At 40.9% G+C, this 19493-nt stretch overlaps 1 protein-coding gene across 4 annotated transcripts in view; it reads right to left on the reverse strand.

Annotated features, from left to right (window-relative positions):
• Positions 1-19493, reverse strand: part of LOC122556728 (SH3 domain and tetratricopeptide repeat-containing protein 2-like) — an 80742-nt gene that overhangs the window by 21457 nt on the left and 39792 nt on the right. For 3 of the 4 annotated variants that reach the window (XM_043703810.1, XM_043703808.1, XM_043703812.1), the window contains 3 exons: positions 19333-19476; positions 1763-1955; positions 1078-1154 (listed from right to left, as the gene is read on the reverse strand). In XM_043703810.1, the coding sequence (XP_043559745.1) occupies positions 1078-1154; positions 1763-1955; positions 19333-19476 (414 nt within the window). Of the gene's footprint in view, positions 1-1077; positions 1193-1762; positions 1956-19332; positions 19477-19493 lie in introns of all 4 variants that reach the window. The other variant, XM_043703809.1, reaches the window with a different exon arrangement.

A 19493-nucleotide genomic window follows, 5' to 3' on the forward strand; every position in this document is an offset into this window, starting at 1 on the left:
GGTCAGAGACTAGTAATACTGTAGTGAGTAACTCACCTCTTGCTTCCCTAATGCCAGTCCACCAACTGCAAGGCACAAGTTAGAAGTGTGATGCAAAACTATCCTCTTGCCTGGAAGGATGCAACTCCAGCCAGACACAAGAAGTTCACAGGATCCAAGACAATGCATCCCACTTAATGGCATCACATCTACTATTTTCAACTGTCCCTTCAGCACTGATACACTGGTTGTAATTCTCTCCCCCATCTACAAGATGATCTACAATGACTTAACAAGCCTCCTTTGACAGCACTTTCTAATCCTGTGACCTCCACCACAAAAGCAACAGATACAAGAAAATAAATCCCTCCTCATCCTAAAACCTAAATCCACACACCATTGTAACCTGGAACTACATTGCATTCCTTTACTGTTGCTGAGTCAAAATCCTGGATCTCCCTTGTTAACAGCACTGCAGACACCTCTTCACTTCAAGAACTGCAGTGGTTCAAGACAACTCACTGCTACCTTCTCCAGGGCAATAAGGGATGAATAATAAATGCTGGCCTAACCATCAATGCCAACGTCTCATGAACAAATAAATTTAATCAAATGCTGACTGCCATTTGTAAGTGTACAAGTTCCACTCTCTTCTTAGACAAATACTTATTGCACCATTTCCTCAAGAAGTTAATTCTTCAGAGTCAATTTTGTTTTAAATAAAGTATTATTGTTCACCAACTTCCTTTTACCTAAATACACAGCATAGGCTTTCATTAGATTCTCTCACCCATATAAAACTCATTACCCCATCAAATTTATTTGAAATTAACACTCTCACCCTGTGAAACCATAACAATGGGAAAGGAGGATAATTTGAGACAAATGAGCATTGTTCAGAGTTAATTCTTTAGCTGACTGTATACTATACTTAAACAACAAGTGTCGAGTGTAACAAAATAGTAAAAGAGAGTGTTCCACTCCCAATACCTAAATTTAGTGAGCGTAAAATTGAAACTCACCTGAATCTCCTATCTATTGATTAAATGATAGAAATGAGAATCTATTGTAGGAGAAATGCAAAATTATTTTACTTACCGACTGACTGAGCAAAGTGGTGCTGTTTAGCTTCCTTATATCCATTGAATTTTCCTGCTGTGACCTTCAGGAACCATCTGTGAATGAATGCCACTGTATTGTAACTAATCAGCGACTAATAAGCAACAAAATATTAGTCAAAAAATAAATATTCAAAACAGATGTTTGAAATGTTTCAGATTTTTCAAAATATGCCTTCGAGTGCTGTAATTTCTTTTCAATTCGCCTTAATCTAGGTATGGATGTCACTTCATTGACTAAGATATATATTTTCAAACTGGACCAAACAGCTTGAATCAAAATTGTAATCTGTGTTTTAAGGGAGACTATATATTCTTCTGAGATTAAAGAAGATATACACAACAATCCTAATATAGTTCCATTTTAATACTGCAGTTGCATTTTGGAACTGAAACAAAAGTGATACAGTGGATTTTCCCTGTGAGTTTCTCACTTCACTGAAGTTAAAATGGAGAAATGGAAACACAATTGAATTTTGTCATCTTATTTTCCAAAAGCAGGAATCCTAATGCTATATCATTATGTTCTGGCAGAAAAGCAACTTTCCAGCTTCTCTATATGGCAGAAACAGGCAGAAGACTCAAACGCAGTTAAGTGAGTTTTAAGGGAGGTTCTATAATTTTCCGCCAAGAAAAATACAAATGGGAGAGATTATTTTCCGTACTGGTAAAAAGGGTAGAGAAGAGCCTGTGGTGCAGATACCGGAAGAAGGCCCGTTTCATTGGTCGAAAGTGAAGTTGCTTCCCATTTTAAGGTGTTTCCAATATCTTTAAGCATGATGAGGTCATCCTTGCAGATGTGCACGTCTTCCTCTTCATTCTTCAGAATATTCGATAAGATTCTGGTGAAGAAGGGCCCTTGACATAGAAACACAACAATTTCAGATAACCTTTAACAAAATTAAGACACAATTAACAGCACAACAGTGGCGTAAACTTTCCTTTTACATTTGTTAATGAAATCTAATTGCAGCAATGAACACAATTTTGCCAATTTAATTTATTGGGTTGCAAATATTATTGCAGCACTTGAATTCATCACAATTCAACATTTCCTTAGGTGGAATAAACTCAAAACCGATTAAACAGCTAAATGGTAGGAAGAACTGTGAAAGACAATATAAAAATTGTGTACAGTTCTAAAGGGGATACAGGAACAGGGGATCTGGGTGTATAGGTGTTCAGTGAATTGAAAGTGGCAGGTAGATGGAGAGACCAGGGACCAAAGTGTATAGTATCCTTTATAAATCGTAACATAGAGTACAAGTGCAAGGAGGTAATGTTGGACTTGTATAAGGCACTTGTTAGACCTCAGTTCAAGTACTGTGTACAAACTAGATGATAAGATACAAAAGCAGAATTATGCCATTTGGCCCACTGAATCTGTTCCACTAATCAATCATGGCTGATATGTTTCTCAATACCAATCTTCTGCCTTCTCGTTGCAACTTTAATATCTCTTACAAATCAAGAACCTACCTCTGTCTGTAAAACCCTCAGTGACTTGGCCTCCACAGCCTTCTGTGGAAATGAATTCCACAGATTAACCTCTCGTTGAAGAAATTCCTCCTCATCTCAGTTCAAAATGATCATCCTTTCATTTGGAGGCTGTGCCTTTGGGTCCTGGGGGAGTCCAGAACTAGAGGGCATAGGTTTAGGATGGGAGGGGAAAGATACGAAAGGGACCTAAGGGGCAACATTTTATGCAGAAGGTTGTGTGTGTATAGAATGCGCTGCCAGAGGAATTAGTGGAGGCTGATACAATTGCAGCATTTGAAAGGCATCTGGATGGGTATATGAATAGGAAAGAATTAGAAGGATATGGGCTAAGTGCTGGAAAATGGGACGAGATTAGGTTAGGATATCTGGTCGGCGTGGACAAATTGGACTGAAGGGTCTACTTCCATGCTGTACATTGCAATGACTCTGTGGTCTCTCCTACCAGTGGAAACATTTTCTCCATGTCCACTCTATCCAAGCCTCTCGGATAAGTTTAAGTCAGATCCCTCCCGCATCCTTCTAAACTCTATTGAGTTCAGACCCAGAGTCCTCAACTGTGATAAGCCCTTCATTCCTAGTATCATTCTTATAAACCTCCTCTGGACCCTCTTGGACAGCAGCATATCCTTCCTTAGATATGGGGCCCAAACTGGTCACAATATTCCAAATGGGGTCTGACCAGAACCTTATACAACCTCAGCAGCACTTCTTTGCTATTGTATTCTAGCCCTCCCGAAATGAATCTGATATTGCATCTGCCTCCTTAACTGCCAAATGAACCTTCATGTTAAACTTTAGAGAATCCTGAACTAGGACTTATAAGGCACTTTGTGGTTTAGATTTCCTAAGCTTTTCCTCATTTAGAAAATAGTTTACATTTCCATTCTTCCAACCAAAGTGCATAACATTACACCTTCTCACATTATATTACATCTGCCATTTTCTTTCCCACTCTCCTAGCCTGTCCAAATCCTTCCACTACCTCCCACTCCACCAATGTTTGTGGTAATCTGCAAACTTAGCACCGATGCCCTCAGTTCCTTCATTTAGATCATTAATGCATAACATAAATGGTTGTGGTCCGCAATATGGACCCCTGCGAAATTCCACTAGTCACCATCTACCATCCTGAAAAAGACCCATTTATCCCTACTCTCTGCCTTGTGCCAGTCAGCCAATCCTCTATCTATGCCAGTACCTTGCCCCTAACACCATTGGCTCTTATCTTATTTAACAGCCTCCTGTGTGGCACCTTGTCCAAGGCCTTCTGGAAATCCAAATACACCACGTCTTTGTCTTTCCTTTGTCTATTATTCATTATCTGCTCAAAGAAGTCTAACAGATTTGTCAGGCATGACCTCCCTTGACAAAGCCATACAATTCAACCCTATTTTAGAATGTACTTCCAAGTACTCCACAATCTCATCCTTAATAATGGAACCTGAAATCTTACCAATGACCAAGGTCAGGCTAACCAGCGTATAATTTCCCATTTGCCGCCTCCCTCCCTTCTGAAATAGGGATGTATAATTCGCTATTTACCAGTCCTCTGTGGTCCTCCCCAACTCCAGTGATTCCTGAAGGGTCACTGACAATGCCTCTACAATCTCCTCAACTATCGCCTTCAGAATTCTATGGTCTAGGTGATTTATTTGCCTTCAGATCTTGCAGCTACCCCAACACCTTTTCCTTAGTGATGGCCACTACACTGACCTCTAACCCCTGATTCTGTAAGTTCTAGTATGCTACTTGTGTCTTCAAAGTAGCACATGAAGACTAATGTACCTGTTTAGGTTCTCTGCCATTTCTTTGCTTCCCACTACTACTTCTCCAGCCTCATTTTCCAGTGGTCCAATACCAAGTCATGCCACTCTCTTAGCTATCTAAGAAAAACTCTTACAATATTCTATTATATTACTAGCTACCTTACTGTCATATTTCATCTTCTCGTCCCTTATTGCTTTTTTAGATGTCCTCTGCTGGTTTTTAAAGACTTCCCAATTCTCTGGCTTCCCACTAATATTCACCACATTATATGCTTTTTCTTTTGTCTTTATGTTGTCCCTGACTTCCCTTGTCAGCCAGGGTTGCTTCATCCTACCCTTACTATGTTTATTGTTCCTTGGGATGAATTTCTGCTGTGGCTCTTGAAATACCCCCAGAAACTCCTATCATTTCTGCTCTACCATCTTTCTTGCTAGCCTCCCTGTCCAATCATCTCTGGCCAACTACTTCCTCATGTCTTTGTAATTACTTATATTCAATTGTAATACCATTACACCTGATTCAAGCTTCTCCCTCTCAGATTGCAATATGAATTCTATCATATTATGGTCACTGTCCCCTACAGGTTCCTTCACCTTAAGCACTCTAATCAAGTCTGCCTCATTATGCATCACCAAATCCAGAATTGCCAGAGCCCTAGTGGCCTCAACCACAAACTGCTTCAAAAAAAAAAGACCATCTTGTAGATATTCCACAAATTCCTTTGCTCGGGATTAACTATCAAACTGACTTCCATCTTTCAAGTTATTTTATTCCCCACATCATGACAATTATTCAGAGCCTTGTACATAACTCTCGTCAAGGTCTTTTCTCCTTTGTGGTTCTTCTAATCTGCCCACAGATTCTATGCCTTCAGACGCTATATCACTTCTTGCTATTGATATACAGTACTTTCAGTTCTTACTAACAAGGCAACCCCACCTGTTCTACATATCTGACTATTGTTTTGATAGGAAGTATATTCTTGGATATTTAGTTCCCAGCCATGATCCCATTGCAGCCAAGTCTCTGTGATGCTTATAGCATGGTACCTGCCTATTTCAATGCGTGTGACAAGCTAAGTTACCTTGTTTCTTATACTGTGTGCATTTAAGTACAACACTCTCTGTCCTTTCAATTTATTAGTTTGTGGAACGGCTTTGTTGCCTGGCCAGAATTTATTGCCTGACCCTAAATGCGCTCGAGAAGATGGTGATGAGCTCCCTTCTTGAAGTGCTGCAATCCATGTGCTGTAGGTTGGTTCACAATGTCCTTGGGGAGGGAATTCCCAAATTGTGACCCACTGACAATAACGGAACAGTGATATATTTCCATTCTAAGTCAGGATGATGAGAGGCTTCAAAGGGAACTTGAAGGTTGTGGTGTTCCATGTATCTCCTGCACTTGTCGTTCATCAGTCATAGAGATGTACAGCACGGAAACAGATTCTTCAGTCCAACCTGTCCATGCCGACCAGATATCCCAACACAATCTAGTCCCACCTGCCAGCAGCCGGCCCATATCGCTCCAAACCCTTCCTATTTATATATCCAACCAGATGTCTTTTAAATGTTGCAATTGGACCAACCTCCACCACTTGCTCTGGCAGCTCACTCCATACATGTACCACCCTCAGTGAAAAAGTTGTCCATAGGTCTCCTTTAAATCTTTCCCCTCTCACCCTAAACCTATGACCTCTAGTTTTGGATTTCCCCCACACCAGGGAAAAGACTTTGTCTATTTACCCTATCCATGCCCCTCTATAAGGTCACCCATCAGCCTCTGACGCTCCAGGGAAAACAGCCCCAGCCTATTCAACCTCTCCCTTTGGTTAAATCCTGGCAACATCCTTGTACATCTTTTCTGAACCCTTTCAAGTTTCACAACATCTTTGCAGTAGGAAGGATACCAGAATTGCGCATAATATTCCAACAATGGCCTAACCAATGTCCTGTACAGCTGCAACTTGACCTCCGAACTCCTGTACTCAATACTCTGACCAATAAAGGAAAGCATACCAAACACCTTCTTCACTATCCTATCTACCTGCGACTTCACTTTCAAGGAGCTATGTACTGCACTCCGAAGTCTCTTTGTTCAGCAACACTCGCTAAGACCTTACCATTAAGTGTATATGTCCTGTTAAGATTTGCTTACCCAAAATACAGTACTTCGCATTTATCTGATTTAAACTCCATCTGCTTCTAGTTGGAAGTGGTTGTGGGTTTGGAAGATGATATCGAAGGATCTTTTGAAAATTTCTGCGATGCATCTTGTAGATCGCACACACTGCTGCTACTGAGCATCTGTGGTGGAGGGAATGGTTTTTTGTGGGCATGGTGCCAATTAAGTGGGCTGCTTTGTCCTGGATGGTGTCAAGCTTCTTGAACGTCATTGGAGCTGCATCCATCCAGGCAAGTGGAGAGTATTTCATTGCACAGCTGACTTGTGCCTTATATGTGATGGAAAGGCTTTGGAGAGTCAGGAGGGGAAGTATCTGCTGTAGTGTTCCTAGACTCTGACCTGGTCTTGTAGCCATTGTGTTTATGTGACAATCCAGTCAAGTTTCTAGTCAATGGTAACACCGAGGATATTGATAGTGAAGGATTCAGTGATGGTAACACCATTGAATGTCAAGGGGCAGTTGTGAGAGTGTCTCTTATTGGAGATAGGCATTGTCTGGCATTTGTGTGGTGCAAATGTTACTTGCCATTTATCAACTCAAGCTTGGATCTTGTTCATTTGGACATGCACTATTCAGTACCTGAGGAGTAGCGAATGGTATTCAACACTGTGCAATCATCGGCAACCATCCCCACTTCTGCCCTTATGATGGAGGGAAGGTCATTCATGAAGCACCTGAAGATGGCTAGGCCTTGGACACTACCCTGAGGAACTCCTACAGAGATGGCCTGGAACTGAAATGATGGACCTTCACCATCCACAACCATCTTCCTGTGTGTTAGGTATGACTCCAACCAGCAGAGAGTTTGCCTCAATTCTTAGTGATTCCAGTTTTGCTAGGGCTCCTTGATGCCATACATGGTTGAATACGGCCTTGATGTCAAGGGCTGTCATTTTCACCTGCCTTCTGGAATTCAGGTCTTTTGTCTATGTTTGAATCAAGGCTGTAATGAGGTCAGGAGCTGAGTGGCCCTGAAGGAACCCAAACTGGGTGACACTGAGCAGGTTATTGCTGAGCAGGAGCTGCTTGATAGCACTGTTGGTGGCAGCTTCCATCATTTTACTGAAGGGATTGGATTTGCCCTGCCTTTTGTATCCAGGACATACCTAGACAATTTTCAGGTAGATGCCTGTGTTGTAAATATATTGAAAGAGCTTGGCTAGGGGTGTGACATGTTCTGGAGCATTGACTGCCCCACTTCTCATGGTCTTTCCCTAATCTGCTGTGCATGAAGTTAGATTCCGGAGCTTTTCCATCTCTGGTCTAATATGAGTGACGTCAACAGCATGGGTTCAATTCCCAGTGTGGCTGAGATTTACACAAAGACCTCACTTTCTCAACCTTGCCTCTTGCCTGAGGTTTGGTGACTCTCAGATTAAACCACCAGCAGTTACCTCTCTCTGGAGAGCAACCCGTGATCTGTTAAGGCAATGGTCACTTTATCTTTTAGTTAGTGCCTGGAGGTTTGGTGGAGACAGATTCAATTAAGGCATTCAAGAGGGTGTTAGACGATTATTTGGATAAAAATAACATGTCAGGTTATGGGATAAAGCAGAAGATAGCTGTAGGCAATAAATCACATTTAAAGAGCCAGTGCAGGCATGATGGGTTGAATGGCCTTCTGCAGCACACCATTCCTGTGGTTCTACAACCCTCGCACTGTCACCTAAAAATTTACATTTAAACTTGGTATCTGCAAACCATAACTTATCTTAATTTATACATTGTTTCCCTTTTATCGCATTTTCTAGAGTTTAATTTTATGGATCTTAGCTCCAAACTCAAGTCTGCATACAACCACTCTCAATGTCATTAGGTGAGGTAGAAGGATAAAGTCAATCAATGTTCACACTCCTGCACATTGCTGCAAAGTAAGTCTTTGTATTCGTGGATTGCTATGAACTCATCATCCTGTCTGTCCCACTGTCTGTCAGTTATTAGGTGAAGTATTTGAAGGGTTAATTGTGGTTGTCCACTATCTCTGCATGACTTATTGCCTTAATGCAGGACTGTGCTCTCTAAGTGGAACTAAGTCCCTTTAGTGGAACCAGAAAGATATGCCTATTTGTCAACAAAGACTAGTTTTGCATTTAACAGATGGACTGGGCCCATTGCCAACATAAAATAATTATCAGCATTATTCCATAGCTGACAATATGCCTATTGTTGGAAAGTCAGATGACTTTTTTGGTGGTAATGAGGAATCTTAGGACATCAATTGAGCAACATAGCTGTGGTGGACATGAGAGGAAAAACATTGCTCAGATTTTCATCAAAACAGCGACAATTCACTGTCAAGTTAAAAATCTCTGAAGATGAGGACCTTCCCCAAGTGTATCATTTCAAACTTTTGTGAAAGTGGCTTTAGGATTGGCCCAGGGTTTCATGCATACACAATCTGCAGAGATATTTGATGAGATTAAAGTTCACCCATCTCCAATTAAATCTGAGTTTGATATCTCCACTGCTTGGAACCTGTAGTGTGCAGAGCAGACCAACACAAAGCAAACAAACACAGAGGATGCTAGAGAAATTTTGTAGGTCTGGCAGTAAATCTAGAGAGTGAAACAGAGTTCATGTTTCAAGCCTGACATGACTCTTCATCAGAAATGAAAATCCTACCCCATTGAGGGCTAAGAATGCTCATGCTTGAGCATTGACAGGGTCAAACAAATAGCTACCTAGTTAGGAGGCTTTTCAGAAATGGGAATTTAATGTGCAGATATGCTGCTGGATTTGGATCTTCATCCACATTTGGTTATCATCCAGTGATAATGGTTCTTAACTACTTGGTTCACTTGAAACACCCACAAAGATGATAAGTTAGAATTTCAGATAATGCAGGGCCAAAACACATAAGACATGAGCCCAAATTGTTGAGCCAACTTATAAAAATGGTATAACTAAGTACATTCCTAAGCGCAATACCTGACCAGTATCCCTGGGGGGGCAGAGCACAAGGACAAAGGATAATACCTTTGTAATAATAAAAGGTCAAGGGACAAAATGAGTAGGGCTGGGGGTTGGGTGGAAGCTGAAGGGGTTAAAAGGAGTTTCACAGTTTTAGTTAGAAGTGTTTTAGGTAAAATAAATATAAAGAGAACATTAGCAAGTATACTCTAGACAGGATAAGTCATGAGATTAGAGCAAAGGGACAGCTGAATGAATGATAGAAGAAAGGATGCAACTGAGTTGACATAACCAACACAATAAGGAAAGGCCTTGTGTAGACACGAATACTGCCTAATATATGTGGGAAATAAGTGACATCTGGCTAACATTCGGTTGTCAATTGATCAGATTAGAAGTTGAGGATGTTATTTAAACTATGTAAGAGATAAGACCTTGTGGGTTTTGCCAGACTTCAGTTTTAGAAGGTTAAGGCCAACTCTGTTTTTATATGTACGAATAAATGATCATGATCTGTAACAGAAGTCTCCTGATGGTTAATGAAGTTGAACCACAATAAGCATGCTAGGGGAAGCCTTCATCATAAGCAGATCATACAAAGTAATGAGTATGCAACAAAGCAAAAGAATAATGAATGCATCATCACTGACTGGCCAGAGGACATCTCTTCAACACTGGGAAATATTCAGCTAAACTGGCACTATACTGTACATATGCAAGTGTGTGTGCTGCACTGCTTAGTCACATTTGCAAATTTTAAACAACAGCTCGCATGGTGACTCAGTGGTTAGCATTGCTGTCTCACAGTGCCAGGGACTCAGGTTTGATTCCAGCCTCGGGTGACCGTCTGTGTGGAGTTTACTCATTCTCCTCGTGTCTGCATGGGTTACCTCCGGGTGCTCCAAGTTCTTCCCACAATCCAAAAAAAATGTGCAGGTTAGGTGGATTGGCCATGCTAAATTGTCCACAGTGTTTAAGGATGTGTAGGTTAGCTGCATTAGTTAGGGGTAAATGTAGAGTAATTGGGTAGGGGAAGGGTCTGGATAGGTTACTCTTCAGAGGGTCGGTGTGGACTTGGGCTAAATGGCCTGTTTCCATAGTAGGGATTTTATAGTCCTAGCTAAAACATATACTTCATGTTATTGTTGAACACGACTCCCAGTATAAATTGTGCATATTTATCAGTGAAGCACAAGAGAATCTAACAAAACCATTTTAAATGCATGGGGTTGCCCAGTGAATACTGGTTAAGCCCTAAGAGGACTTTAAATTTCCAGCATTGAGAATAGGTTTCTGACTGCTGCGTGAACCATAAATCTAATGCGATACATGTCCTTCGACAGAAATGAGCTTTGGAAGGAAGTGCAGTTAAGTGTTCACAAGTAATATAGTGTGAATGAGTTGGATGTAAATCAGCTTTTGGGATTTAGACACAACAAATTTGTAGTCTTATCTTTACTCAACACAAAGTGAAAAGCAAAGCTAAGTGTTTCGGTACAAGGTTAAAGAAGGGAAAGCATAATTGAGTAAAGTGAAGTCAGATTCCATGGTCATGCACCCTGGCAAAGAATATCATTCACAAGGAGTGCCAGTCAGGCCAGTAGTTTATGATTTTCCATCATGCCTCACCAGTAAGTACCCCACTGGGGAATTATTCCTACAGTGCCAAATGAAAATGCTCTCACGTACTACTAAGCTCTCAAAAGCGACATTCAGACAGCCTTAAAGGATTGTCAATTGCCACAATCGAAATATAAGTTTCAATATTAAGCCCTCATGGCAGATAGGAGAGGGTCCAATTAAGGAGCTAAATATTAAAATCTGTGGAGCATGTTTCTCAGCAAATGCACACAATTCCTTGAATTTTGGGTGGTATCACAAGTTCACTCTATTAAACCTATTTAATATTGCACCCTGGAACTGAATGGGAAGCAAAATAAAAATAAATGACAACATAAGATGGTCCTACTGTTAAACTGGTCAAGGATTCCATCAAATCAGGCTTTCTAGAGTTTCTTTGCACAATTGCATTTTTTATCCTCACTCCCTTGTATATAATCAGGCCTATGAAGACAGTCAATTAATACCAACCATTGATGTAAATGTGGGTCGACAGAGTGTGGTGTTGGAAAAGCACAGCAGGTCAGGCAGCATCTGAGGAGAAGGAGAATCGATGTTTTGGGCATAAGCGCTTCATCAGGAAATGATGTAAACGTCTTAACCTCTATGGTTTTGAAAGTTAACTTTGAAGTTCTTATGAAGGTGCTGGCCTTCACATCCACATTTTTCACCTGAAGCGTAGTGACCCTCAGGTTAAACTCATTAACTCTCTCCAATGAGAGAGCAGCCCTATGGCCCTCTGGACTATAATAACTTTACATAAAAGTGAAATTGTATTTACAATTGCTTTTCACAAAAAAGTTTCATACCAAATTTGAAAGCAGCAATGGATGAGGCCAATTACATATGTTGAAGATCTTTACTCAATCAAAAATCTACCTTAACTACACTGGTTTTGGTCATGTGATCTTAAAGCAAAATTTCTTGGAACTTAACTATGTCAAAGTACATGAAACAATACAAGCAGGAAGGACGATGTGACACAGTCTTCTTGTGCTGATTGAAGTGGAGTAAGTAAGGTCCTCCTTATCAGCATTCCAGAGCAAGGTGCAGCAGTCCCTGAACATTGGCCAGTAAAGGCGCCTTATGATTGTTTAAGTCCTTTCACCAGCAAAATAAATGTCAGTAATTTACACCATGCCTGAAGTTAAAATGATGACAAAAGTTTTTACCACAAAAGAAATGGTGGGTGATGCTGAAACCTGTGTTAATCAATCCAATGCTGGGCTTGGTACATCATGCTTCCTGACAGTGCATACAAAATTATCTTTTTAGTAATCAATTAGGTCATAAGAAAGAGATATGTTTGTCCAAAGTATTTTTATTTGGCTCCTATATACTGTGAATTTGATTATTAAATCAATCCGTGGCTTAGTCTGTCCTTGTTATCATTTAGAGTCAGCCCAAAAATAACATCGCAGAATGAAGGTCGTTAATGAACCTTAGGACAGCACAATGTTCTGATTCAGCGACTGGTGAAAGCTCTGGATATTGTAAAATGCAAGCTCTAATACAATTCTACTCTTTTTAGGTCCTAGCAAACTGTCAATTTGCTGCAATTTTGAGTAAATCCTCAATCAACAGTTGTGCGAACTGTGATATGGAGGAACTGCTGCATGAATTTTTTTAAAAATTGTTAAACACTTCAAACTCTATTCCAATACACTGAACCTGAAATAACAAAGTGACACCTCAAATCCTGCAATGAGGTTTCAGATTGAGAAGACATGAAATCAGAAATTATTGGAGAAACTCAGCAGGTCTGGCAGCATCTGCGGAAAGAAAGCAGAATTAACATTTTGAGTTTGGTGACTCTTCAGACTCTTCCATAATATGATGTACCTGTAATCACTTTTATTCCATTAAGATCTTAGAAGGCAAATTTTGTTGTAACCAAAGATGTAAAATTTGACTGATGTAAAAATGATTCCCTAAATTCCAAGTTCTCAACCCTAGCTGCCAGTACCTGCAATTCACTCAACAGGAACAAATACTAAATCGAGCGCATTGATCTCCATATCTGCTTCACTGATATGCATTCTTTTCAAACAAGACTTCAAGTCAGAAAGAAACTCTGATAATTTTGAGATGATACTGATTGTGAAGCAAGAGAATTGTCCGAGAGTGAAATAGCCATAGCACGGTCACACCTTTATTGGTTATAAAATTATATGAAGTCAGAGAACATAGAACAGTATAGCACAGTACAGACCCTTCAGCCCTTTTCGATGTGTTGACCTTTTATCCTATTCTAAGATCAAACTAACCTACATAACATTCATTTAACCACCATCCATGTGCCTATCCAAGAGTTGCTCAAATGTCTCTAATGTATTGACTCTACTACCACCACTGGCATGCACCCTGTGTAAAGAACCAACCTCTGATATCTCCCCTAAACCTTCTTCTGATCATCTTAAAATTATGCCCTCTTATGATAGCCATTTCTGCCCTGAGAAATAGTATCTGACTATTCACTCTATTCATACCTCTCATCATCTCATACATCTCTATCAAGTTGCCTTTCATCCTTCTTCACTCCAATGAGAAAAACCCTAGCTCCCTCAACCTTTCTTCAGAAGACATTTCCTCCAGTCCAGGCAGCAACCTTGTAAATCTCCTCTGCATCCTCTCTAAAGCTTCCATATCCTTCCTATAATGAGGCGACCAGAACTGAACACAATATTCCAAGTGTGTTCTAACCAGGGCTCTATACAGCTGCAGCATAACCTCATGGCTTTTAAAATCAACCCCCATGCTAATGAAAGCCAAAGCCTTCTTAACAACCTTATCAACTTGGGTGGCAACTTTAAGGGATCTATGGACATGGACCCCAAGATCCCTTTGTTCCTCCACATTGCCAAGAATCCTGCCTTCAACCCTGTATTCTGCATTGTTATTCCACCTTTCAAACTGAATCACTTTATGCTTTTCCAGGTTGAACTCCATATGCCAATTATCAGTCCAGTTCTGCATCCTGTCAATGTTCTGTTGCAACCTACAACAGCCCTCCTAATATCCACCACTCTACCAACCTTCATATCATCAACAAACTTACTAAACCACCCTTCCACTTCCTCATCCAAATAATTTATAAAAATCACAAAGAGCAGAGGTCCCAGAACAAATCCCTGTGGAACACCACTGGTAACTGAGCTCCAGGCTGAATACTTTCCATCTACTACCACCCTCTGTTTTCTAAGGGTTAACTAATTCTGTATCCAGACAGCCAAATTTTCCTGTACTCTATGCCTCCTTCCTTTCTGAATGAGCCAATCATTGGGAACCTTATCAAATGCCTTGCTAAAATCCATATACACCACACCCACTGTTCTATCTTTATCATTGTGTTTTGTCACATCCTCAAAGAATTCAATAAGGCTTGTGAGGCATGACCTGCCCCTCACAAAACCATGTTGACTATCTTTAATCAAACTGTGGTTTTCCAAGTAATCATACATCCTGTCTCTCAGATTCCTCTCCAATAATTTGCCCACCACAGATGTAAGACTGACTAGTCCGTAATTCCCAGCATTATTCCTATTCTCTTTCTTGAACAAGGGAACAACATTTGCCACTTTCCAATCATCTGGCACTACTCCAGTGGACAGTGAGGACACTAAGATCATCACCAAGTGTGCAGCAATCTCTTCCTTTGCTTCCTGTAGTAACTTTGGGTATAACCTGTCCAGCCCAGTGGACCTATCTATCCTGATATTTTTCAAAATTTTCAGCACATCCTCCTTCTTAACAGCAACCTGTTTGAGCCTATCAATCTGTATCACGCTGTCCTCATAAATGACAAGTACCCTCTCAGTAGTGAATACTGAAGCAAAGTATACATTAAAGGCCTCCCTTACCTCCTCTAACTCCAGACACAAGTTCTTTCTACCATCCCTGATCAGCCCTACACTCATTCTAGCCATCCTCTTGTTCCTCATGTAACTGTAGAATAGCTGAGGGTTTTTCGAAATCCTACCTGCTAAAGCTTTTTCATGCCCCCTTCTAGCTCTCTTAAGTCCATTCTTCAGTTCCTTCCTGGCTAGCTTGTAACCCTCTAAAGCCCTGTCTGATCCTTGCCTCCTCAACCTTAAGTAAGCTTCCTTCCTCCTCTTAGAGATTTTCCATATCCCTTGTCACCCAAGGTTTCATCACCCGACCATCCCTTCCTTGCCTCAGTGGGATAAACCTGTCCAGCACTAATCAGCAAGTGCTTCCCAAACAACCTCCACATTTCTGCTATCTGCACCTATCCTTCTCCATGAGTATAGCAAAGGTCATGGAGTTGTGATCACTATTACCAAAATGTTCTCCCACAGAGAGATCTAACACCTGGCATGGTTCATTGCCAAGCACCAAATCCAATATGGCCTCCCCTCTTATTGGCCTATCTACATAGTGAATCAAGAATCCTTCGTGGACACACCTGACAAAAACTGCTGCATCCAAACTATTTGAACTAAGGAGGTTCCAATCAATATTAGGGAAGTTAAAGTCACCCATGATAACAATCCTGTTATTTCTGCACCCTTCCAAAATCTGCCTCCCAATCTGCTCCTCAATGTGTCTGTTGCTACTGGGGAGTCTGTAGAAAACTTCTAGTGAAGTGACTGCTCCTTTCCTGTTTCTGACTTCCACCCATAATAAGTCAGTAGACAAATCCTCCCTGACAACATCCCTTTATGCAGCTGTTATACTATCCCTGATTAGCAATGCCGCTCCCCACCTTTTTTACCTACACACTTATTACTTTTGAAACATCTAAACCCTGGAACATCCAACAACCATTCCTGCCCGTGATATTCAAGTCTCTGAAATGGCCACAACATCACAGTTCCAAGTACTGATCCATGCTCTGAGTTCACCACTCTTATTCCTGATACTTCTTGAGTTAAAATAGACATATTTCAACCCATCACACTGACTGCACATTCGCCCTATCAAGTGCCTATCACTCCTCACAGACTCTCTGCATGCTGTATCTGGCTGTTTACTAGTTACTCGATCCTCAGATTCATTGCTCCAGTTCTCACCCTCCTGCCAAACTAGTTTAAACACTTCAGAAGGACTCTAGCTAACTTCCAGCACAGGATATTGGTGTCCCTCCAGATCAGGTGAAATCCGCCCTTCTTGTATGGGTCCCACCTTCCCCAGAAGGTATCCCAATGATCCACACATCCGAAGCCATCTCTCTTATACCAGCCCCGCAGATATGTTCATCTGCACTCACTCTCCGTTCCTAGTCTCACTAGCCCGTGGCACTGGTAGCAATCCTGAGATTATTACTCTGCCTGTCCTGCCTTTTAACTTCCAACCTAACTCCCTATATTCAGTTTTTAGGTCATCAGCCCTTTTTCTAGCTATGCCATTGGTACCGATGTGCACTACGACTTCTGGCTGCTCTCCTTCCCCCTTAAGAATCATGTAGACTCAATTCAGGAATTCTCGACCCTGGCATGATAAAGAATATGTAACAAAAGATTCACAATTAGGGATGGGAAAACCTAGGTTGCACCTTTTTGCTGATTCCAAAATGTGAGTTGACTCAAGAACCCCTTTCCACCATATTTCTGCTCTCCAAGAGACATGGTTGAGGACATATCAGTTTTCACACATTGCAGTCCACTGCAAAAGAAATGCGGATGTGGAGGCAGACTGGTTAGAAAGTCTGACAGATTGCAGTTCACCTCAAAATCATTTATATGCTCCATAAAAACATCCAACACATCCTACGTATCTGTTCACAATCCCTATATTCACTCCATACCTTCTTGTAATCAGTCCATGATTCCACATACCTCTTATGAGGCCTTTATATCCCCTGTGTCACAAAGTTAGCCTTTCTTTTCCCTAAAGCTGTTCCTTGGCTCAAGGAGAATCTATCCTTGATTTTTCTCAGAGGGGCAATAAACCGGGCGAGGCTCCAATCAGTCTGGTTTAATTTAGAGATGAAAAGGATTTTAAGAGGCCTTTCCTATACATGTAAACAGATGAGACTTCAGGCCAAAGTGGTCATGTTTGAGAAGTGACCTGTATAACGAAAGGGGAGTGGTCAGCTCTCTAGCTGAGTAGTTTAGTTCAGTCTGACCTGGTGACAAGTTCAACAGGGAGCTGTGTGGAAACTCTCTCTCTCTTTCTGCCCTTCAAATTCAACTGGTAAGCATGTGCTCCATTTATACTGGGTTTTAAAGGGAGTTTACTTATTGGGACTGTTGTGTATATTCGGAACAGCATAACTAAGTCTAGTTTGATATGCTGAGTTCTGTCAGGGTTCTTTATTCTTGATGTTTCATTGGGTAATTCTTTGAATACATTTTTGTCTGTTTTAAAATCTAGTACTCAACCTAGCTATCTTACTCTGGGTAATTTTCACTGTAAACTTACCAAACCAAGTTGCAAAATTATGGTCTGGAGCTGCTTGCTTAAGAATGTTTTGAGTGGTCTGGCCTAGTCCATAACACCTGCAAGGTCTGGACAAAAAATTCTCAGTTCAAAACTCAGGCCATTGGCAAAAGGCAACTCCGTCACTACCAGCACGTCTTTCAGAGCTGCTTGTTTCTCTCTCCTGGTTCCTACAGAATAGATCTAATAGTGATACTATCAGCAACAAGCCTAGGAGAGAAAAAGCCAGTCATTGAAAGATCAACTCCTCATTGATTCCAATTATGAGGGGATGGGAAGGGATGGGAGGGGGTAGGTGAAATTATCTTTCCTCCAATTGGTGTCCTTCCCACCTGGTGCTTGAATTTTCCCCTCTACATCTTTTAGACCCTTTGAGAGTATTCTGAACATTGCAGACTCACGTCGTCCTTTAGTGAGCCTATGTCTGCCTGGTAGGGAGTGTGGACAAGACTAGATCACCCACTTTGCATCCTAACTGTCCAGACCTGTGGCCATAAATACTCTGGCTGTCACTCCAGGAAAGCCAGAACTCAAGCATCAGAAATGTATTACAGAGCAAAGCAAGCACTGAGCACAAGTTTGAAAATGTATAATCCTTCGAGGGCAGACACTGTTACTCAAGCTGGACTCCCCCAAAAGCACCTGCCACACTAATTAGCACAATTTACATTTCCTCCCTCGGTATCCCACTGGACACAAATTAGGACCACTAAAGTAGTGGAACAGTCTATGATCCTGAACCAGACTGCCAAATTTATGACAACCATTCTAAGGGACAATAACCTTTTGATTTTAAAGTAGACAAAAACAGAGATCCAGGTACCTGCTATGAGAATAAAGCTGCAAGATTCCATGGTTTTGAACAATAATAAACATTAATATATAAAGTTAGAATGGTGGTACAGGCTACATTATATATACATATAACTTGTATTCTAATATCCGGAATTAACCTGAAGAGAGTGCAGGTAATAAACTGTGATTGAACAGCATAGCACACCCTATAGCAAATCCGATCAGAACCAACGGATTTCTCAGCAACTCCTCTTGATATGGTATCCTGGTTGGCCATCAAGTCTCATGAACATGTCACATAATCCATCTGGTTCACTAATCATTTAAGGAAATAAATTGTCATCCTTATCAGGTCTAGCCCACACGTGACTCCAGATCCACAGCAATGAGGTTGACTCTTAATGGCCCTCTGGGCAGTTGGGTTTGGGCAATAAATGCTGGCCTAGGCAGTGACACCAACATCCCGTGAATGAATTTTTAAAATAGTACAATTCTATATTTTGATGATCCAGCCTTGAAACATCCTCATGGACTAATTCAATAAGCATTCACGTTCAGTTAATCACATTCCTATCCTGGGATTACACTTCCCTGGATTCTGGAAACTGCACCCCAGCACAAACAGGCACAATTTCAGCTTTTAACTAATAGTCAGTTTTGCCAAGATAGCATTGCCCGAGCTCAAATCTTGCTCAGTAGCATCAAATGATTCCCAAGTAAATGTTACTTGTACAAAATTACTGCTAACATAAGGGCAAATGGCTGCTTCAGCTCAACTTTACAAGTGTGGAGAATGCCTTTTCAAAATGGCTGACTTCAATCTTGGGAAAACTCAGTATGCAGTGGATCAGTTAATTCTGTGCCTTCCTGCTCCTGGAAAGAATTTGCAAGTGTAAGCCTGCATATTAAACATACAATTCAGCTTAAACCCCAAATGAAGAAAGAGATCCAAAAATGTTATAGCAACGGCTCGGAATTCGAATTTACCAAACGTGCAAATCCAATTTTATGAATTAGTCTGCATTCCTGGTCCAATACTTTCATCTGTTATTACCTTACCTTCCTGTAATAAAAGATCCAGATACATCATTGATAAATCAGCTTCATTCACTTCAACTTGAATCTTTACATCTTCCACAAGAGAAACGTTCAACCAGAGGTGTTGATCAAACAACAAGTTCTCCAAACATCGCCCAACAAACCCTATGAGAACAAAAATA

Source organism: Chiloscyllium plagiosum, chromosome 14, assembly GCF_004010195.1.
Source record: "Chiloscyllium plagiosum isolate BGI_BamShark_2017 chromosome 14, ASM401019v2, whole genome shotgun sequence".
NCBI lineage: Eukaryota > Metazoa > Chordata > Chondrichthyes > Orectolobiformes > Hemiscylliidae > Chiloscyllium > Chiloscyllium plagiosum.